A 23,262-nucleotide genomic window follows, 5' to 3' on the forward strand; every position below is an offset into this window, starting at 1 on the left:
AGGGCAATGCCCACTTCACTTAAATGCAACCCCAACCTCCCCAACCTACGCACTTTTCAAACACCCACATTCTTTCTAGATTTATCTAATTGCTTTCTCAATTTTGGATGTTCATATAAACACCTCCCCGGTGTTTGACTTACCTTTTCCTCTTTTCCCCTCTAAATTTTCCATCAAACATCATATAAATTTATCATTTTTGCGCTCCACGTCATTAGCTTGCAAATGCATGTCATCCTCATATGGATAATGGGTTACACCCACCACTAAAAACCCATGACAAAATGGAAGATGAGAGAAAGCGGGGCACCTCCTCTGTCATTGCAGCCCAGCCCACATTGGAGACGTGAGGGTTCGTTGTGTGGGACAGGAAGAGAAGGGGATCCTAATCTTGGGACAAACCTTGATCATGCATATCACTTCACAATCTAATTCTCTATTAAGCCAGATCCAGTATTTAAATAATAATAATAATCTGGTATTAAATTCATTTTCTGTTGGATTTCTAGATTTTCCAACTCTATAGAGTTATTCACCCATGATGCAGGCTACAAGACAGCAACACAGAGACATAATCAAAATACAAATCAGACTCATAGCTTTCTCAAATTAGTGCTTGTAATAAAAACCCTTGACCCACTGAACACTATTCATTTTTTCTTTCCAATCCTACTCAAATGGTTCGGATTCTGTTTTAGCATGGCTGTTGCGCTAGATACTAAATTACTGAAATGAATACTGCCTCAGATAATTTATTCAATATACTTTTGTATACAAGCGGGGTTGACAACAAGAGGATACAAATCATGGTGATTTCTTTTATAACAATAATAATAATGATAAATATGAGGTATTTTATTAGAAAAACAAAATTAACTATAGAGTCCATGCTGTGTTACAAAATATTTGAGAAAATCACCATGAAAAGGGGCTTGCTCCCAACAAGAAAATCTCATTTTCAACATCCTTTACCCATTGACAGACCCGGTTGCACGTCCGTATCGCCAAGGCCTGCAAAATCATGTCCATCAGAAATTGGATTGCATAGAAAAAGGCAACATGCTAAATCAACAGTTGAGATTCCTTGGCATTATCAACTACATTCTTGTGCACTTCCTCACTTGCCTTTCGGGGTTTTTTATAAGACCTTTTTTTATTTGTCACAAAATGTATTTTGTAGGAAAGAATTTTTTTTATCAGGAAAATGGGGTGGTGAGAGGACATCACTGTAGGGTAAAAAGGACTTGTGTTCCTCCCAATCTTATCAATTATTCCTTGCCACATACCTCAAGAACTCTTCAATTTCTAATAAATCATCAAAGAAAGTACTTGATATTGTCAGAAAAACAAGGCCTCCAGGAGGCAGTGGCATGTAGCAGCATTTGATGGAGGAGAACAGTATGCAAGCAGAAATCATTTTTTTTTTCCAAAACTGAGGAACCTTCCATGACCAAGCCCTTGAGACTCTTCATAGGGATCCAAACCTCGTGGTGCTGATCGCCCCACAACAACCAGCACTAGGTAAATTCAGGGTATCATTAGTAGCAGGATTCGAACTCAAACCCATGTGCCACTTACTGGGACCACACTTCTCAGTGTTCACCCTTACCAACTGGACTATTGTCAGCTCCTTAGCCCTTGACTTAACCATGGAGGAATATGCTTCATGGGTAGGCCTTGCACCCATGAGAGCCTAGGATGAAAGCAGGGAAAGCCTGGAGGTTTGGTGGTTCAGACTCTAAGGGCTATGTGAGGAGGCCACGGGCGAGCCAGACGCGCGCTGCGGTGCGCGCACTGTGGGTGAGCCAGACATGCACCGCGTGCGCACCAGATGGGCATCGTGTGCGCACCTGACTTAGGTGGTGCAGATGAAGGTTGAGGGACTTTTGGAATTTTAATTTATAATTATTTATTATTCCATTATGTCTCCTCAGGCATATTGATGTCTCCTCAAGAAACAATGAAAACGACCCGTATTGCTCTCTTAGGAGAAGGGGAGGGGGGGGTTAGGTGACTCAAAGGAGGGAGCCACCAAGGGAAGCCTTGACTGCACCAAGGAGGCACCATGGCAGGGCCTTGGGCTTGTCGAAGACACACGGACGCTACTCGATCATGCACACATGGGCTCCACGACATGTGTGGTGTGCACCCCGCGGCCGCAATGGCACGGGGCCTGGTGCGGCCTACCCCCTCCCCACACAGGCACGAGGGCGCCTAAGCCTTGTGCGGTGAGCCAGCTAATGAAACCATGGGCACAATGCCATGGTCTGATGGCACCAAGCAATAGCTGACTCGCACCATGATGCCTACGCACAGCACAGGGGCGCAATGCCCTGTGCACCAAGAGGGATCAGCCATGGGCGCAATGCCATGACTCGTTGCTATGACGTCGGACCGGACAGGGGAAGCAAGCAACAAGCCCAAGCCATGGACACCTAGACATGACACGGGCTCATACATCAGTGTGAGGAAGGCACAGATGCACCAGACGCTTGGTCAGATGGTTGGTGCACGCTACCTTGCTCAAAGGACCTTGATCAAAGACAGGCTGCTGGACACCTGGTCACAAGAGGCACCTTGCGGGGAAGGAGTTGGCTTGTTAGGGGGACTCTCCAACAGCTTGGCGAGCAAGACCTGAGAAGATGGTAGTGCAGTTAACTAGTGGCAGCTAGCTCAGACAGCAAGTGACCAAGTCAAGCCGTCATTTGACCTGCAGTTGGCTGAGGGATGATGGCTGGTGCAAGTGGGTGGCATGTGCAGGCCACTATTTGGGTGGTGGGTGGTTATGCAAGGCAGTTAAGGGCAGCTCTGGCCAGTTGCATAACCACCAAGTTGGCTCCAACATTTGAATTTGGAAATTCAAATTTGTAACTGCAGCTTGAGTCTTTTAAAAGGGCTCCTGCAGCCTTGAAACAGAGAGAGAGAGTTTGGGGAAAGGGTTCTTTCTCGTATGCTTGGGTGAGAGCATTGTACTCTGGTTCAGGAAATGATTTTGTCTTGTAAGAGTGAAATAATACAAGTTGGGAAAGGATTCCCGTAACCTCGTATGTGTCCCTGTTGCTTTGTTCTTTCTGTGTTTTACTCTGTTTTTCTAAACGCTGGGAAGGAAGGTTGGCTAAGGAAGGGTCCTTAGCACCGCACACTCGTGAAAAATTAAGTGAGATATTCAAGGGTGTGACAACTACCATAACGGGTATGCAAGTGATATCATCTGTTCTCAAATGCCTAGTTGGGGTGTTCATACATTTGATAAGAACAAGCAATACATAGAGAAGTTTAAAATCGCATGTGTGATGAGAGGAGTGTGAGACCCTGACATATGTAAAGCATCTAAGCAGACCATCACGTGTTTACTATTAAGCTATCACTTGGGCAGGACCAAAGTTCAATATTGACTTTTGAGCAGTATGCTTCATAGACAAATTATATGAACAGTGAAAGGAATTTGTATACTGATCTGGTATGAGCAATAAAAACATTCTTAATTAACATACATGTGAATCACACTTTTGTAAGGGTAAGAAGGTGAAGCAAGTTATCATTGTGAACAATACCATATACAAACCTTAATTCTCATCTCACACTACATTTCCACATAATGCAAGCACACAGCTAATTACATGTGAAAACTGAATAATTTTAGTTGATCATATAGAGAAACTATCTAGCAGATGATAAAGTCCAACAAAAACTCTTATGCGAATCACAAGATATTTGATGTAATATATGAGAAAATTGTTAGATGTAGAGGAGGATGGAGGGAATCATACCTTATCTGCAAGTGGATCAAATGCTGCATAAAGTTCAAACTCCGGGGTAACCCAGCAGAGGAGAACTGCCACATAAAAGCAATATGGAACTTCATCAGAGGAGTCTTACAGTCAAGCGATGGAATGTAACCATGAAGATTAATTATGGGTAACTGCAAAAACCATTAATTTATGGAACCTACAAACTATTTTAACAGTGCAAAAGACATTCAAACAACAGAGACAATCCTGATCACTTAATATAAGCATTTACTACTGTACAATTCAAGCATGAATAAGAAAAGTTACCACAAAGTCTCAACATCAAAAGGTTTATCATCCAAATAATAGTCAGTTTGGAAATGTGCAAACAGTGAAACAAGCTTTCAATTTGACAAACATGCTCAGTATAGCAATAACAAGTAAAGGAAACTTTTTTAGCAAATGATTTACAATGGCCAGGTCTATACATCCACTTTATGAGAGGAGAGAGCTTCCATGAATAAACACAAACAGTAGATAGGAGAAATCAAGTAGTTGAGAGAAAATAAGGCTTCCCTCCATAATTCAAAAATTAAATGTAAAGGAAAATGCTAACCCTATATTCACAAGTTTTGCACATTTTATATACATATATATAGACATGCAAAAGGCGCATATGTATTAATAGCACCTAAGCAAATGGGGCAGCAAAATACACATGATGTTTACATTTGGCACCAAACGCACGAGCTCCTTCTCCTTATTTGGAGCTAAGCCTATCGTGATCAAAGAATGATCGCCTATGTATACTTTGACCCATTCCAAAAAAGTATTCATCATTCATCAAGTTTTGTACATAAATATACTTTTACAGAAAAAGGCTTTTGTTTTAATTTGTTGCTGTTATTATTACAAGGATGGCATTAGAATTAACATCATGCGTTAAATGACATCCATTTTTATTTAATTCTTTCACCAATAACGATCAAGATGATAATAATTTCCAAAAAATATGTAAATTTCTACATTTTCTTTAGAAATATAAATAAGGTTACCTTTTTTTTATGCCAATCTCATGTTATTTTTTTATAGGTTTTTGAACTCGGGTTACTGGATTCAGAGTCCAATGTCCTGACCACTAGACCATGGGACCAAGTTATGCCAATCTCATGTTACAGACAAGACATTTCAACTTCCATTTATCAATTATTCATTTTCAGTTTGGCTGTCAAAATGTTCTGATTAATGATTCCTCTGTATGATTAGTTCAGATATTATTTATAATTCATCAATTTGTCAGGTAAGTGATGCCACAGTGATGGAAGATGGGCCATGACATACCCACCTTAAAAATTTTCCGAGGCTTCCTCTGCATCTAAAGAAGTTACATAGTCACGACTTCGAACCTTCTTCAAAATTTTACACTGTTCCATTATATTTTCATTTTCAGAATATTTAACTTTTGGTCAATAGAGCTCAGAACCTGCAATCATATTGAAGAAAACACATTTTTTTTTATAGGCATATGCAGGTGAGAAAACACATGCTTCAAGTGGTTCCAATCTCCAATTTTTAGTACATTTCTGGTGGTTCGTCAGTAATGTTTCTCATACTACATGTAATTAACATCAACAAAATGATTAAGTGAGATTAGGAAACTACTCATGCACATGCACATATTTCTCATATTTCAAATTAGTATAAATTAAAGATAAAAACATTTTACCATAGTTTTCATCCCTTCTAAACTGTGTTTTATGGGGGGGGCCCACTCCTCTATCATGCATGGAAGCATAAAGCTTCTGGTAAGCTCTATATAATCTGCAAAAGAGGAACTTGTTATTTTCCTGACAGCAACAAAGCAGAAAAGACATAGACAACAGAAAAGAACCCAGAACTCATGTCCAGTGAAGTTGACACAAAGATTTAACACTTTTACCTTTTCTGCTGTCTGGAACTGTTAATTGGTGGTGAGAACTCCGAAGATACATACTGATCCAGATATATGCTGCGATATATGAAATGCCAAAGTCCAAAAGGACCACCAACACCAATACATTCTTCCCTAGATGTTTCTGGAGAATCTGTTGGAAGTTTGTGCTGGCCTAAATGAGCAGATAAAATACCAGAGCGAGGAGATGTATCAACAGGCAAATCCTCCACACGCATCCCACCATCTAGCAGGGATCTCTGAACTTCGCTGAGAACATTTGACTTCAAAAGCACCGTCTCAATACGAAGCCTATAGAATTAGTTAAATCTTAACACAGGAAGAAGACAGGAAACAAGAATAAATTATCTGGAACACACTAGGCGAAGATGTGAATTTTCCATCATTCATGTGGAGAAAATATTTAGTTGGCTTCTGCTATCAAATTTCACCAAGCATTTATCAAGTTAAAGCGTCATGGTTTACCTGCAATCTTTGAGATGATAGAAAGCATCTGATTTAGTAGTAAGCAACATCAAGTATGTGTCAACCTGCCACAAGAAAGTAAGAAAAAAAAAACCATTCATGCTCTTTCTTGCATGAGTGCTACAAATATTAAGCATCCGTTGAGTGCAGAAAGTGACTATCAGTGGTTCTTCAGTCCCAAGACTAAATGCAATAACTGAACAGAATCCAAGAAGGTAAGCATTGAATGAGTATGAGAAGAAAAAGAAGTCTTTGAGACATATCCCACTCACATCAAGATAATGGACATAAGCATATAAAAATGCCATGGGATTATATCTTGGCAGGCAAATTGGTGAGAAAGATTCGGATGTCCTGCATGAAGCCCATGGAACAAGATTACAACTCCACAAACAAGTTCAACCACAACCACCCATACAACAAGATTAAGTCCATTTCAACAGAGTAAGGATATTTAAGATCATTTTTCACATGTGATATTCTTGTTGTATAAGTTATAAACATACAATAATGACAATAAGTAATTAAAGCAAAAAATATCAAATAATGGAGGCTTATGACATCAAGTCATTCAGCAATGCACAAGAATAAGCTGCAGGGCTTCAGATGTGATAAATGTAAACAACTACAAGCCTCATGGTCAAGCTGCAAGCTAAGCATGTACCTAGTTGAGCATATATTGGAGGCTTATAAGTAATTAAAGCCAAAAATATCAAATAATGACAATAAGTAATTAAAGCAAAAAATATCAAATAATGGAGGCTTATGATATTAAATCATTCAGCAATGCACAAGAATAAGCTGCAGGGCTTCAGATGCAATAAATGTAAACATCTATAAGCCTCATGGTCAAGCTGCAAGTACCTAGTTGAGCATATATACAAGACATGAGATCAGATACTAAAGCACTGTATAGCCTATCTCCATGAAAATGCCAGTGAACAGATGATGAAGCCATCAATAGAGGGCATATAAACTGACATGAAAAAACAATCATATAGGCTGACATAGAAAACTAACCATAAAGCTATTGGAGAACCGTTGGCAGTATACAAACAGCATCCAGAGCTCTAAACAATAAGGTCAACATCTTTCATGAATTAATTCCACTAGCAGAGTAATTGATTATAATCTAAACTGAAGCTTAAAATCTAATACATGCATATAAGTATATTAGGAGCTCATTTTATAGAGTTTAAATTGTTTCTTTTTGTTTTCTCCAAGTGCATACTCGCCATGTACTTGGGTTAAACCCCCTTTGCAGTGTTTTCCTTGCTTATAAAAAAGGTAGTCCATAAGAGAGATTAGGGTTCTATCTGTAGTTCCTTATATTTTATATTAAACAGCACACAAATGACACCCTTCTACAGTTTAGAGAACAAAAAACAATAGAAGTAGTGGCATAAAGCACCACTGCCAGCACAAAACTACTGTGAGACATACAAACAGCCCAAGAACAATGGAAAGAACATGCTAAAATTAGGAATGCAACTTGGGCGGGTTGGTTTGATCCTACCCTATGTGTAGGAGGGATTGGGCAATTGTTTTTAATACTCAGGTTGGGTTTGGGTTAAGCTTTTTCAATTAGAACCAATTTGGGTTGGACTTAAGCCAAGGTTCAAACAACCGGAGCCTACCTCAATTAAATATTTTTATAATATTTATAATGCATCTTATATAATAATATTCATTTTCTTTTTAGATTCTTAAGGAAAAATATCAAATCATAATTATATCATATACTTTTTCATTTTTCTAGAAAGATATATAATTCATATTATATTTTTTTATTATCTTGAAATTTTATTCCATTTACTATTTAAATTTTAGTATAAATATTTAGAACTTTTAAATAAAAAAAAATTGCAGATGAATTTTGAATCATATAATCTTACTAACCTAAGTCTAATCCAAATAAGCCAAGTCTAACCCAACCAACCGGAACACAACCCAAGTTCAGAAAAATGAACTTGGATTAAGTACCTCATATTAGAGCTTGGATTAATTATTTTTTAAGTTGGATTGGACTCAAATCACTCATCAACCTGACCAAATTGTAAGAAATGGATACAACATACCCCAACACAATGAACTCAAAAAACCCAATTATTAGCAAGGTCCTGACATTAAGTGTCAGACAAGCCAAAGTATCATCTAATGTTGAGAGGGTAAGAGATACTAAAAAGGTGTTCTCACATAGCCTACGAATGATAAAGCGCCAGATCCTGAAAGAGAGATGGACTGCTGGACTTCATTCAATATACACATTACTTATTAGGTATCTCTTCATACAGTACTAATAAACACTTAACTTACAAGATTGGTCTTCTTTACATTGGTACTATCTATATCTTTTCAAACTGTGGTAGGCTGGTAATTAGTAGCCAGTTGCACTTGAGGACTTATTTGGGACATACATACACCTATAAAACAGAACATGCAGATACACAGATATATGGAAATAGAACACAGATAGTGGCGCCACTAGGAAAAAAAATTTGATAGTTAAATATTGATTATATTAAACCACGCCAAAAAGGCACACAAATGTATACACGATGAATACAAGAATGCCAACCAGCCAAAAAAGCACAGTGGGGGATACACAAAAAACAACTTCGCCTTACTTACAGCCTAACCACTCCATAAAGTTCAACATGAACAAAGAGCAATCACCTATAGACACCCTGACCCATTCCAACAAAATATACTTGAAAGATTGTTTAATTGCTTGGTCAACTTTTTCAATATCGCATTTCAAGGAGTAACAAAGAGAATCACATTTAACCAGCATGTGACAGATACCCAAAATAATCTGTATGCTTCTTAAATCATATGATACCAACAAAATGTTCAAGCAAGGATCAAGGAAAGAGACATAAATTTTCAGAGCTAATCTGACTTGCCTAAATGATTCAGATGACATAACAAAGTTTGAAAGCAGCAGCATATCATCAGGGTGAAGAGATGCTTTTTGTGCACCAACAAGACTAATGACCTACAATTGAGCTTCAAGTTGTAAGATATTAAAAAATAACTAATATGAGAAAATGGTCCTCATAAGTAAGAAAATAAAATAAAATAAAACAGAAGAAACCTTGTGTTTACACATTAGTATTGCAAAAAGGACGCCTGAATCAGCAACATCTTGTAATATGGCACCTGAAGCTTGCCTTGTCGCATAAGCAAGGGGAAGACAGGTGTATGCATGAAGAAATGTAGCTGGGTTCCTGAAACCACAGAAATGATCAACCAATAAACAATAAACAATGAAATGTAATTTGAGAATCTGATTGGATTAAATCTTCCTTGGGTACAATAGTTCTTTTTCTGACTTGTGGACCATCTAACTGGGCTAGATGGTACAAGTATTCAACATGTGAGGATGTGGTTCTACAGTTTGATAAGTTTGATGAAAGGCCAGACATTGAAAATGTTTGTCCACAGAACCCCACAAAGAGCTCATAGGCAGCACTGGAACATCTATAATTTCGACTGTATCTAGTTGTTACTAATACACGTTTTGGCACCCTTGTATGCATCATGTGTACCCTTTTTGTTTCTTACCTATCAAAAAAAAATGTGTACCCTTTTTGTGGACTTTTGACAAGAGTACGGTAAATTAAAAAAATTATTCTTAAATTACTGTAGTAGGAAAAGTAATTCCAAATCTACGGCAGTTTTCACCAGGTAGAAGAGCGGAGTTTGCCAAACTTTTCAATCGTCTTTTGAAAAGACGATTTGCATCAAAACAAGTAAAAAAAAAAACTAATCCCTCAAAAATCGTCTTTTGAAAAGACAATTTCCACCAAACAAAAAATTCACAAAATCATCTTTTCAAAAGACGATTTAAAAAAAAAATTTATTTAAGTGGAAATCATCTCTTCAAGAAACGATTCCCACCCAAATTTTAATTTCATATATTTTAATATCTTTAATTATCTCTATTTTATAAAAACAAATAATACAATTTAATATAAAAATATATTATAAATCCATTTTAAAATTACAAAATTAATTATACTTATACAATTATTATAAATATATATTATAAAATTAATTAATTTAATTTACTAAATTTAATATAATATAAATAATATTTATCTATTGTTTTTTTTTTCTTTCACTCTGCAATTAAAAAAAACTATTATCAATTTATTTGAAAAAATGAGTTTAAAAAAACAAATTTTTTATTAATTATTTGCAAAATAAATAATTTTGTTTTGTTTTAATTTTAAATTAATTATATTATATAATTTTAAGATTAAAACTATTAATCTTTTAAGTTAAAATTTCATGTGTTTTTATAACTCTTATAACCTATTATACTTCATCACACCAATTTGAAGAAGACCATTTGCTACCCTCTCATAGCTAACAACCATTACTAAATTTATTTATTTTATTTTATTATATATTCTAACATTTTACAATTATATATTTCTTTTCTTTTTTAAAATGGATATTTAAATGTATATAATATTTTAATATTTATACCTATGGGCTAGCTATGAAAGGGTAGCAAACGGTCTTTTTCAAATTGGTGTGATGAAGTATAATAGGTTATAAGAGTTATGAAAACACATGAAATTTTAACTTAAAATATTAATATTTTTAATCTTAAATTTATATAATATAATTAATTTAAAAATTAAAACAAACAAAATTATTTATTTTGTAAATAATTATTTAATAAATTAATAAAAATTTTGTTTTTTAAAACTCATTTTTTCATATAAATTGATAATAGTTTTTTTTAATTGCAAAGTGAAAGATAAAAAAAACAATAGATAAATTTTATTTATATTATATTAAATTTAGCAAATTAAATTAATTAATTTTATAATATATATTTATAATAATTGTATGAGTATAATTAATTTTGTAATTTTAAAATAGATTTATAATATATTTTTATATTAAATTGTATTATTTGTTTTTATAAAATAGAGATAATTAAAAATATTACAATATATGAAATTGAAATTTGGGTGGAAATCGTCTCTTGAAGAGACGATTTCCACTTAAATATATATATATTTTTTTTAAATTGTCTTTTGAAAAGACGATTTTATGAATTTTTTTGTTTGGTGGAAATCGTCTTTTGAAAAGACGATTTCCAAGTTTGACAAACTCCGCTCTCCTACCTGGCAAAAACTGCCGTAGATTTGGAATTACTTTTCCTACTACGGTAATTTAAGAATAATTTTTTTAATTTACCGTACTCTTGTCAAAAGTCCCCCTTTTTGTTGGGTGTTGTTTCATTTTAATAAATATATTGTTTGTTTGCCTCTTTGAAAAAAAAAGAAAAAAAACACCTAATAAACATCAGACTCCTAAAAATAGATAATGATTCTATTTTATTTTGGTTATAGGTTTCAGCATTGCCTTTTAATTCCTTCTACCATGTGACTGATATTTCCTTCATGTCTAAACAAGTTCAATGAGCTACAAAATTTATTCTTAGGTTAAACAGAGAAAGTAACATATAGATTAAAGTATTCAACAAAGCTTAAGCAAAGACAAGGAGTAGATTCCTCTATACCAACCTATAACAAGGAAATTTTTTTTATCTATTTCCAGCTCCAACAAACACAAAACAAGCTAAAAGAGCGAGAAACAAACCAATTGAAAGAATGAATGAGAGAAGAGAAGACAACATCTGTTCCTCCGAGCAAAGGGGTCATATCAAACTTTGGATTCTTCTCAAAACATCTATTTACTGACTTTGTCAGAATAAGTAGCATCTGCATCCATATCAAAATCAAAAGAATGGAGAACTACCATAAATATCAAAAAATATTTTTGTTAAAACAGAATTGGGCAGAATGCTTAAGCGGTAAGCAGGTCTTAATTAAATCTACTTGTAATCAGAATAACAAGTAAGCAACTAAAACTTTAAAACAAATGCACATGCAAAAAAAAAAGCATAGAATAGTATAACACACCCAAACACAACTGAAGAGGAATTTTGTGGCGAGAAATGACTAATGCTACCTGACCATAAATAAGCTCCAACTGACTTCTTAATGACTCGTAAGGCTCTTCTGTACAGCTGATGCAAACTAAGTAAATTGGTCCTTTCACTAGAAAAACCACCTGGAATACAAACAAATAAGTAAAATGTCAATCCAGACAAAGTGACCCCAGATATCAAACCATCACACATTCTATAAAATGCAAAACCAAACTGTTGCATACTCCTCTGTTCTTCCTCCCTTTCCCATCATCTGAATTTGTCACTATCAGGCAGGGCACTAAAACTAGTTAGCAATACTAATTAGGCAGAACATGTTTGCAAGTCCAGTCAGGTACTTCCTGAATGTGACCAATTCCAATGTATCGATAAATACACCAGAACAATTTCATCTGTTAAAATGGAAGTATTGGTATTCTTTCTACCAGAAACATTTTCATTCTGACCAATAAATCCATGGTCAAATCCATATGATACAGAATGGAACATACCAGAGTAAGTCCTTTCGTTCAGAGTATATGAAGGAGCAACAAGACAGAGGTTGAGGGGGCTAGTTTTGATGTGCCATTATATTCTATATGTCTAAATCTTCTCTATTAAATGAGAGATGTCATTTCCAATTTTAAGTGTCAATGCATCTACATTTTCCCATTGTAAAAGGAGTGCATTTCTATTTCTTCAACTGAAAAACCTTATAAAATAGTGGATTAATACCTTTGCACCAAACATGAGAAAAAATATACATACATCAGTGCATTTCAAACACTACTAACTCCCTCATTTAGGCATGAGTTCAGAAAAATCCAATGTTCAAATGAGAGTGGCCCATGCATGGATGGTGAGAAAACCTTGATTCTCATTCATATATTGTCTACTTACAATTGAGAAAATATATATATACAAGGCTAGGAGTCCTAACTACCGTATATGCTCCAGCTTGAGGGGGAGTGTTGAATATAATGAATTTATAGTGTACAATATTTCCTTTTTTAATATAGGTCACATATATGGTAGTTAGGACTCCTAGCCTTGTATATATATATTTTCTCAATTGTAAGTAGACAATATATGAATGAGAATCAAGGTTTTCTTCTCTCTCTCTCTTAACAATAAGAAATACAAAATCAGTTTTTTGAGATAGATAAAATAGGTATTTCCTTCTTTTTGTGTTAGGCTGCCCAGTTTTCAAAGATTTATTCATTAGTGCTTAGGCTGGCTCAATATCTGAAGGGTCCAACAACAAAAAGTTCAAACGACTAAAAAAGGTTAGTAAGCTAACCTGGTGTTTTCCTGCCCTTATTAATTGGACACGATCTCCCCTGAAAAGAGATTAATAAAGGAAACTGTTGAAAGTTTTTTTTAAGTTTTTCTTCAATGAAAAATTAATCCACCAATAAGCATATACTTGCAAATAAAACTTAATCATATAATATAAATTAAAATCAAATAGGTAAATCATAGCAATATACCCATTCTCCACAAACGAAATGATAGCTTGCAATGTTGCTGAGAATCCTGCGAGCTTGTGCTCATCTCCATATCTTGATGTAATAAAAGAAAAAAGAAACAAAAGTTAAACAGAGACTAAGTGGGCATTTGGTAAAACTTAATAATTATTACTTAATTACTTAAGTTGACTTTTAGTTAAATTGTTCTTAAGTTGTTAAATTAAAACTTATTGCTTATTTTTTACTTAGTATTAAGGTTATTTGGTAAAGTTAACTTAAAATCTATTTTAAATCATTAAATTAACATATTTACCCTCATTATTTTTAACTGCAATTTATCCTCATTGATTTTAACTTATATTTATTTTCATTAATTTTATGCAATAAATTTATTTGTAAAACATCTATATTTAAAATATCTCAGATACCTAAGATAACCATAAAATAGTTATTATAAAAACAAGTCAGGACGTGGAATCATAATTCTAAAATATATTTTCACTAGTGTGGGCAAATGAGACAAAAAAGATTTGAGATTAAATATAAGTTAACCATTTTGACTTAACACTTAAAAGTAAAAATAACGTTAAGTTGTAATATTAAATTATTTTATCAAACATGCTTAATCTACTTAATGACTTATATTAAGTTATTAAGTTGATTTACCAAATACCCTCTAAGAAAAACTGAAACAGAATGCACATCAAATCTACTGAAACTCTGCATTGAGATTAGTCCCTTTTTTTTTTTTCTTTCTTTCCTTTTTTTTTGTATCAGATCTCTGCATTGGGATTAATAGAGCCTGCAAAATTCATAATATGCATTTTCTTGGCAGCAGAACCACACCTGGAATATATTGGTTTCCCAGAGTGACTCAGAATGAAAAAGTGCTTCTTTCTTTTCCTCCATGAAATAGAAGCATCGTCCTGCACTTCATTTATTAATCAAACAGGGCATGATATTCCATTTATCTTACTAAAAGTATTTTCTGAGTCAACTGAGAAAAATAAATGAAGGTTATATGCAATGGAACTTTGAAACAAAACATGTCATAGAATGTTGTGTATTGCATAGAGCTTACTATTGATAAAATGACTGAGAACTGAGGTGTAAAGTTAAATGATGTGAAGCAAGGATGAGTTATCTATAGAGGAATGGGGAGAGGGGTCCTAGAAAGGGAAAATCGTATGCTGAAGCAGTAAGGAAGAGCATTTAATCATTGTATAAGCACTATGGGCGAAGCAGGTGCACAGAGAAACGGAGGCAATGGAATGATGTTGTCCAGTGTCAGGGGAACTTCTCTAATCAAGCCCCAAACTTGCTCTCTCTTAAGAGACAAGCATTGCTAAGTGAGAAACCGAAGGGCTGTCTTCAAAGATAAACCCTTGCATATGGATTGATGGGTTCCAAAGGTGGGATGATTAAAGGAAAGTGTTCATGTAAGATAAGTGGGTGAGAGTAATAGGGTTGCCTCTATGAGCATAAATTCAAGACTAAAGAGCTTTACTAGTAGCATCCTCTATAACCTTGACCTACAACTATAGTGTTGTACACAGGCTCTGATACAAAACAGATGCAGAACCATAAAAATTCCAGCACTATAGTGTTTTTCCCTGTTGTATAATGAAATGAGAATGAAAGAAAGCAGGGAAAAAATGTAAAGGAAAATCAGGTTCTTGACAATCACATCTAGGGTTTTCCTAAGTAATCACACATAGGTGGAAAGAATTTTTTTTTTTTTAAAAAAAAAAAGGAAATAGATCCTTGGCAATCTTACCAAGATTCCTAGACAATCATCCCTATGGAAGGCAATCATACCTTTGAAAGCCTACATGGATACTAAATTCACAATAAATTCTATTCAGTGAAATGGAAAAACTACATAAATCAATATAGAGTCATGTAACTCATTTTTCTAACAAAAACTAAGACTACTTTTCTAGTAGGAACATGACCTTTTTTCCCTAAAAAAGTTTGAAACTAAAACAAATAGAAACTTGACTAGAAAATAAACTACTAAAATCAATTCTAGTAAAATAAAATAAAAGACTCCAACTAAAACCATGAAATGCTAAAATTACAAAATTAATTTTGTTAAATATTGTTAGCCATCACCAATGGCTCAGGGTCTACAAGTTTTAACAATCATAATTCCTTGACATTAAAATTCTTTCAATTTTCCACTCTTTCTGTACAGTCCTCACACTCTGACACTTCGAATTCCTTTATGATACAACAAACACTCTCTCTATCTCTATTCTCTCCATTCAAAATTAGGAGCTTATTTAAGGAAGTTTCTAGTTAATGAAAATCAAATATAAAAATGTTATAACAATTCTATTAATTAAGAAGTTTTGTTAATGACATTCACGGGTTTTTGGGCACCAGTGTGTAGCTTTGAGTCTTGAGATGAGTGACCACATCATGCAAGTTGAAAAACAACTTGGCAGTAAAAGTTGAAAAACTTTTGGAGCAATTCCATAGGCGATGCACGGGTAGCCAAAAGTTCCAACAATGTAAAATGAACTTGAAACTTACTCCCATTCCCAATTTCTTGCCACATTCTCTACCATTCCTAATTTCTTCAACAAAGAATAAATTCTTCGATGATAAATCAAATGAAATTAATTGCAAAACAAGGTTGAGTTGGAATAACATTTGAACATACTAAAATAGCACCCCACACTGAACTCACCTCATCGACGTGACGCTTCCCTGGAACCCACGATTGCTGTAAATCCGATACCCCATCAACGGAATCATCATTCCTAACTTCGAGAATTTCATCTTCACCACCCTCCCCAATCCCAGACTCACTCGTCGCACTACTACTGCCCCGTTCCCCAGCATAGCCGCTACTGCTAGGGCTGGAAGGCGCATCAACTTCATGCTCCGAATTGTCCCTCCACACCACTCCATGAGTGAAGCTCTCACTCACCTCTTCAACCACCGCCTCACTGCCAGCAGCTTGATTATTCTGAACCACTTCCTGGATCTCCTCACTGAACGATCCGTTTGCGACCCCGGCTTGAGGCTCCTGATCCGATGGCGATTCGGCGCCGCCGTTGGGCTCAGTCAACGCGATCGAGGCCAAGCGATCTTGAAGGGAGTCGAGGGGTTTGGCTGTGGGGCTAGGGTTAGGGTTTTGGTCAGTGGAGCCGTCATTGGATATGGAGGAGCTCGAATCGGACGACATTGGGTAAGATATGGGGGGCGATATTTCGGAATTCGTTGGAGCGCAGTGGAGAAAACTGAAAACTAGGTTTAAGGATGGTTTGGTCTTGGAGAGAGGAAGAGGACGAGAGTGCTTTCAGCACCAGTCGGTCACCGTCTCCAATGACCAGTAGGTGAATGGAGCGTGCGAACCGGTTCAATCGTCTTAACTCGCCAATGGAATGAGCGGGCTAGCCCCAAGTTTGCAATGATGGGCTGCTTCTTTGTCGGATCGTCCTTCGGCCTGGGCTACCATGGCTCATGGTCTACCAAGCCCAACCCACAGATTTTAGTCTTTTGGCCCATATGGTGGAGTTGTATTTTAGACTTTTTAGTAAACCTTAACTATAGTATTCATACCCTAAACAAAATTTAATTTAAAGTTTTAAAGTGACAATAGCGAGTCTTGCATTATTATTATTATTTTTTAAAAAAATTATTTTCCTTGCGTCGGAAACTATTGAAGGGGCGTCTTGATTTTTAAGATCAAAATTTATTTATTTTTTTAAAAATCAAATATGGATTATTTTGATTAAATTGTCATATCTAATTAGAAAAAAAAATAAAAATAAAAAATCACCAGTTTTTCGAAGATCTCGCCGTTAAATTTTGATAGGACCTTCTGATGCACGTGTATGAGGGCAGATTGAAACAGCTCCTCTGCGCCAGCTCCTGAAGCTGGTTCTTGTACCTATCCCTCCGGTTTCTCGCCCTAGAAACGTATTTTCTCACCCAGGAATTGCCTCCCGGAGCCAGATCCGGGTCGGAGTTCCCCGTTCGGAATGACAGACAAAAAAGGCGCTGACTCGGGCACCAGCGTCCACCGGAAATGAGGTCCGGCGAGGTCGAGGTTTTACGGTTTTTCTGTAGAGAGAGAAAGAGAGGATATGAAGTAGTGGTGTTTTCTAGCAATATTTTCTTTTTCCTTCGTTTTTTATTTTTTCCATTTTTCATTTAATAAATTTGTATATTTATTTTATTTGTTAAATATTCGGAGTCGACTCAACGTCAGGCTTGCATGGATGTGATCCTCCCTTAGATTTTCCATGAAAATTATTTTTTATTTTATTTTTAAAATTTTTTTTAGTAATTAGTTCTACTTTTTGTTTAGTTAATTAACATTGATTATTTGATAATTAAGGAATGAGACAGCTTTACCGTGTGGAAACCACCAAGCCTCCATATTCAGGCTTGGGCCCAGACATCACATTTTTAAGAGTGGCCCATATTAAAGCTGGGCCTACAATATGCATACACTTCAACAATCTTCTAGTCATTTTCCCTTCTTAATCATAATCATAAGAAGGGTATGTTTGTTTTCAGAGAAAAATAAGGGGGTAAGTAAGTTGTCAGTTCTAATTTTTCATTTCCAAATTTATTTTAAACTTCTTATGGCATAATTAACCAGCTTCCAACAATCAAATATATTAAAAATATAATATAATTTTTAAAAACATAAAAAATGACCCTTGACGGTATGGGCCAGGTCATCTTCTGAGGTTCAGAGTCGAGTGAGCCACCCAGTCTGGGAATTGGAGAAGAAAATCTATGTAAGTTTTCTCCGCGACCTCTGTTTGGTTTCTGGTAAAATGCAGGAAACAAGAAACGAAATCAAGTTTTTCCTTCTTAATATTAAAGAGAGAGAGAGAGAGAGAGAGAGCGAGCTTTAGAGAGTTTGTTGGCATTTTCCTGTGTGCTACTTCTACTTGTGCAGAAAAAAAAAGGTTTGCTATTTAGGGGTTCACATGACTTACGGTGTCCGTTTAAACCCATTTTAAACCCTCTTCTGCTCTAATCTGCCAATGTTTCGATCAAACTGATTCATTTGATCACAGAAAATCCCTAGCGGTAGAAAGGCATTTTCCATTCTCAACTGCAATATATGGGTTAAGCACAAAGGAAGAAGCTTATGATTATTTAAGTGGTGTCTGTATATGTTTTCTTTTCTTTTCTTTTCTTTTTTTTCTTTACAGTTTTAATTTGCTTGCAGTGATTTGAAATTGATGCTATGTTGATGCCTAGTATGTGGAAGATCAATGCAGTGATATTCTTAAGCTGTGGGGTCAGACCCTGAGTCCTTTTATTATCATTTGTGATGGTTTCCGAATATTCCTCACTGAAGTCATTGTTTTAGTCAGTTTCATTATTAAATGTCCTGATGATTTTTATCCACAAACAGTGTGAGGTTTAGATTGCATTGTTATTAATGGAGTTAGAAAAAAAAAAAAAGGAACTTCAAATAATCAAATAACATGATCCACAAGGTTGCTTCAATTATTAACTGCTGGAGTTGTAGCTAGAAAACTCAAAAACCAAAATGCAATCACAAGGAGCATAAGGTTGCCTAATGTCACGGACTTAGTCATTCACTAAGCTCGTGCGATACTTAGGCAAGTCAAGACGCTTGATCTTGCTAAGTCAGCCTTGCTCCCAATGCTTAGCTTGCTAGGCTAAAATGCTCACGACTCGAAAGCTTAAGAAGCTTAGTAGGCAACTCTTAAAGAATGGAACCTCTTATTACTCAAGGAAACCTTTACAAATGCTTGGAAGCTCACTTGCTTGGTTAGGAAGTGATTTGGGTGGTGCCTTGGCCAAATGAGGGTCTCACCTATTTATAAGCACCAATGGAACTCTCTGGAACCTTGGAGGGTTCCTTACAAATCAAGAATATTCTAGAACTCCCTACACTAATCTATGTACAACCCTATGTACAAGAATATACAAGAGATCTCTAGAATTCTCTAGAAAGCCTTGGACTCCTCTCATGCCTTCCATCATAGTGTAGAGATGTGTGGACATCTCTAGGCATCTCTAAAACCTTCCACACTCTTCCAACCAATGTCTTAGTGTAGATGGCTCCAGGAGTCTCCAGAAGCTTCCTTCCTCCTATATAAGCTCATGGGGAGGGTCATTTGAAGCATCTTGTGACACTCTCTCCCACCTATGCCATCGACGTCCTCGTCGTTGCCTCTTTCTGAAACCTCTCAATGTGTTTCCAAAATCTTCTCAAGGAATCTACATGTTCCCAACTTACCTGCTTCTTAGGTAATCCTTTCCATTAGACTAGATACTCTATCACAGGAGGGACCCGTTGTCTCCTGGTGACCCGTTCAGCCAAGATATTCTTCACCTCCTTCTCTCGTGAGGCTTCAGATGGATGCAGACCCGTGCGCTTTCGATGCTTAGAGTGTTGCTTCCTCTTACCCATTGAGTTCACCTTTTCCTTGGTGACCTCTTCCATATGTGTGCGGGCTACCTCAGCTCGTTCCCCTTTTTCCTCCTTTACTTGCACCCCTGCTAGTAAGGAGGCCTTAGGCGTACTAGGCTTCGAGTAGAATTGGAGGGCACCTAGTAGCTGCATTGAGCCCATATGTGCTTTGTCCTCCTACTCCCTCTCCTCGATCATGGCACTAAGCGCCTTCCTCTTTGGACAATCCCGTGCCCAATGTGGACCGTCACACAGGAAGCATTTGATTTTAGGCGTAAACTCCTTCCTTTCCGCCTTACCCCTTCCTTCTCAGACGTTAAGCGTCTTGCCTGATCCCTTTTTAGGAGCATTGTGGTTCATTGGAACCTCGTCTCCCCCACCCATGGCGTGGCTATCCTTCAAAGACTCAACCTTGGAGGAGTCTCCCCTCTTATAATCCATTAAAGACTCTGCTACTGTCATGGCAATGGCTAAGTCTTGAACACCTCGACGCCTCAATTCCTGCTCGGCCCACCCTTGCAGGTTATCCATGAAGTTGAATAACAACTCCTCCTCAGTCATGTTAGGAATCTCAAGCATGAGCGAAGAGAATTCCTTGACATAGTCGCGTATCGAGCCTGTGTGCTTGAGACGCCTCATGTTTTTCCTAGCCAGGTAAGCCACGTCCTCGGGGTAGAACTGCCTCTTAATCTCCCTCTTGAAGTCCTCCCACATCTCTATGATGCAAATGCCTTTTTCCATATCGGCAAACCTCCGACACCACCATAAAGTAGTTGTGTTAGTAAGGTAGAGGGTTGCAGTTCTTACCTTAGCCGCCTCATCCGTCAATGCGATAGCCTCGAAGTATCGCTCCATATGCCATAAGAAGTTGTCCAACTCCTTGGCATCCCTCTTGCCACTAAACCCATGTGGCTTCGGCACCTCCACCCTAGATGCCTCCTCTGTGGCCATGACTCGTGCCAACACAACAGCCTTGTAGATGGCCAACTCCTGCCTAACCTCCTGGTCTCGGGACTCCATTCGAGTGGCCAAGGCCTCTATCCTTGACTCCATGCTAGCAAGCATGCTCAAGACCTTTCCTTGGAAGGACACAAACTCCTAATGCGACACTGGCTGAACCTATGAGACTAGCACCTTCTCACAAAGGTCTTGGATCTGCTCCCTTAGATCCTCTAAGCCCTTCTCCATGTCTTGCTCGATCAAGTCCAATCTTTCTCGAGTGTCCTCCATGGCTAGCTCCACCTTGACTAACCTTGCCTCCATGTTGGCAACGGCATCACGAGATTTATCCTTATTGCCCCTGCCCCGTGCAGTAGGCTCAATCTCCCTCCCACGGGTTTGCTCGCTACTCTCCTCTACGTTAGAGCCCAACATGCTTCCTTTACTATGCCCGCTTCGTAGCCACGCTCTGATACCACTTGTCACAGACTTAGTCGTTCACTAAGCTCGTGCGACACTTAGGCAAGTCAAGACGCTTGATCTTGCTAAGTCAGCCTTGCTCCCAATGCTTAGCTTGTTAGGCTAAGATGCTCACGACTCGAAAGCTTAAGAAGCTTAGTAGGCAACTCTTAGAGAATGGAAGCTCTTATTACTCAAGGAAGTCTTTACAAGTGATTTGGGTGGTGCCTTGGCCAAATGAGGGTCTCACCTATTTATAGGCACCAATGGAACTCATTGGAACCTTGGAGGGTACCTTACAAATCAAGAATATTTTAGAACTCCCTACACTAATCTATGTACAACCCTATGTACAAGAATATACAAAAGATCTCTAGAATTCTCTAGAAAGCCTTGGACCCCTCTCATGCCTTCCACCATAGTGTAGAGATGTGTGGATATCTCTAAACATCTCTAGAACCTTCCACACTCTTCCAACCAATGTCTTAGTGTAGGTGGCTCCAGGAGTCTCCAGAAGCTTCTCTCCTCCTATATAAGCCCATGGGGAGGGTCATTTGAAGCATCTTGTGACACTAAGCTGCAAATCCCTATTGTTGGTTAGTTTATTAAGAAAACTATCCCATGTAAAGTGCTGGTTTTTTGTAACATAAATCGTATCTCAGTCTCAGTTCCTAAGAATAGTGTAGAAAATTGTTGAACTTCAGATTGTCTATTTAGCTCTGACAGGTCTATGCCCTGGAAAATAGCCGCCCTTTTCTGTGGATTTCTAACCCTTGTAGTATATACGAAGCTAAGGCCCAAAGTGGAACTATAAATCAAAGGATCAGAATTGGTTATGCAATTATGGTTGTTGAAGGCTGGGCTTCAAATGTAGGAGTTGAATTCAAGCAAAAATCAGGATATTATTTCTGTCAAGTGCTCCTGGCATTTTAAACCTTGTGGTTAATTCTTGAAAGGACCCGAGGCAGGAAGTTGGATGAAATTTCATTACATGTGAATGACATAGTTTCGATCCTGTCACTTAAGGAGTTGAGGACCCGGTCTCATCCAAACTTCCACGTCGGTGTGCTATTTTGGGTTCTTTTCAAGATTTTTGAGGGATTGCATTTCATATGGGATTAAATGAGTATCAAGAACGTTTCCTTATTTTTGGAAATAAATAAATGGTTATCTTGGATGGTTAGGTGGGCTATGTTGCATGGGACACTAGCATATTGGGCAACTTCACAGTGGAGGCTACAATGAGCTGAAGTGAAACTGGTTGTATAAAATAGGTTGTCTATGCTAAAAAAGCTCCACAAATAGGAAAGATAAAGGTGAAAATTAGCAGACTAGTGTTCAGTGCCTTCACAGGTGATAAAGAAAAGAGCATTGGCTGTGATGCTGATCATGGACAAAGAAACCTGTTACCATCCATAAAGTACTTTGGTGGTGAAGACTTAAAAGAGGCCAAGGGATTGATGACTTAAGAAAGGCAGTGTTGGAAGTAATGAAGTAATGAGAATTGACTTGTGATTTCACTAACTTGATAAACATATGGCTACGAAACAGAATGGCAAAATGATGGTGATTGCATTCCATGCTTTTGGTGGTAATGCTAGGAGTAGGTTGCAATGGTGTGTGGCCACTCTTGCTTTATCTTAGGAGATTTATGCCAAGAGGAATGCCAGTATATTTGAGGATAAATGGAGACCTTCAGAGTTGGTATGGAATGGGGTGTGTTTCCTCTATTTTCTATGAGCCTCTTATATTGTCCAGTCTTTTAGGTATTTTGTTGAGCATGATATTATTGGACTGAAAAACTGCTTGATCTGATGTTAGAGTGGCAGTTGGCATGAAGTGTGGATTTCCTTGCCACTGGGCTGCCTAAA

General features: G+C 37.0%; 1 protein-coding gene across 1 annotated transcript; it reads right to left on the bottom strand.

Annotated features, from left to right (window-relative positions):
* Positions 1–723: 723 nt before the first annotated feature.
* SAND (SAND family) lies at positions 724–17,693 on the bottom strand. The gene is made up of 15 exons (XM_002285134.4): positions 17,366–17,693; positions 16,268–17,051; positions 14,419–14,498; positions 13,594–13,665; positions 13,404–13,443; positions 12,145–12,246; positions 11,773–11,894; positions 9,245–9,377; positions 9,054–9,145; positions 6,420–6,501; positions 6,148–6,212; positions 5,671–5,973; positions 5,458–5,552; positions 3,771–3,835; positions 724–1,011 (listed from the first exon to the last, which is right to left on the bottom strand). The coding sequence occupies exons 2-15, from the start codon at positions 16,766–16,768 to the stop codon at positions 916–918; spliced, it is 1,848 nt and encodes a 615-aa protein (XP_002285170.1). The 5' UTR covers positions 16,769–17,051; positions 17,366–17,693; the 3' UTR covers positions 724–915.
* Positions 17,694–23,262: the final 5,569 nt, after the last annotated feature.

This window comes from Vitis vinifera, chromosome 6 (genome assembly GCF_030704535.1).
Source record: "Vitis vinifera cultivar Pinot Noir 40024 chromosome 6, ASM3070453v1".
NCBI classification, from domain to species: domain Eukaryota; kingdom Viridiplantae; phylum Streptophyta; class Magnoliopsida; order Vitales; family Vitaceae; genus Vitis; species Vitis vinifera.

Coding starts and splice junctions, on each gene's coding strand:
- SAND (XM_002285134.4), bottom strand. CDS start 16,768: ATGTCGTCCGATTCGAGCTCCTCCATATCCAATGACGGCTCCACTGAC. Junction 13,666..14,418: donor GGGAAACCAATATATTCCAG/GTGTGGTTCTGC, acceptor TATTACATCAAG/ATATGGAGATGAGCACAAGC. Junction 6,213..6,419: donor CTTATGTCCATTATCTTGAT/GTGAGTGGGATA, acceptor TTCTTGTGGCAG/GTTGACACATACTTGATGTT.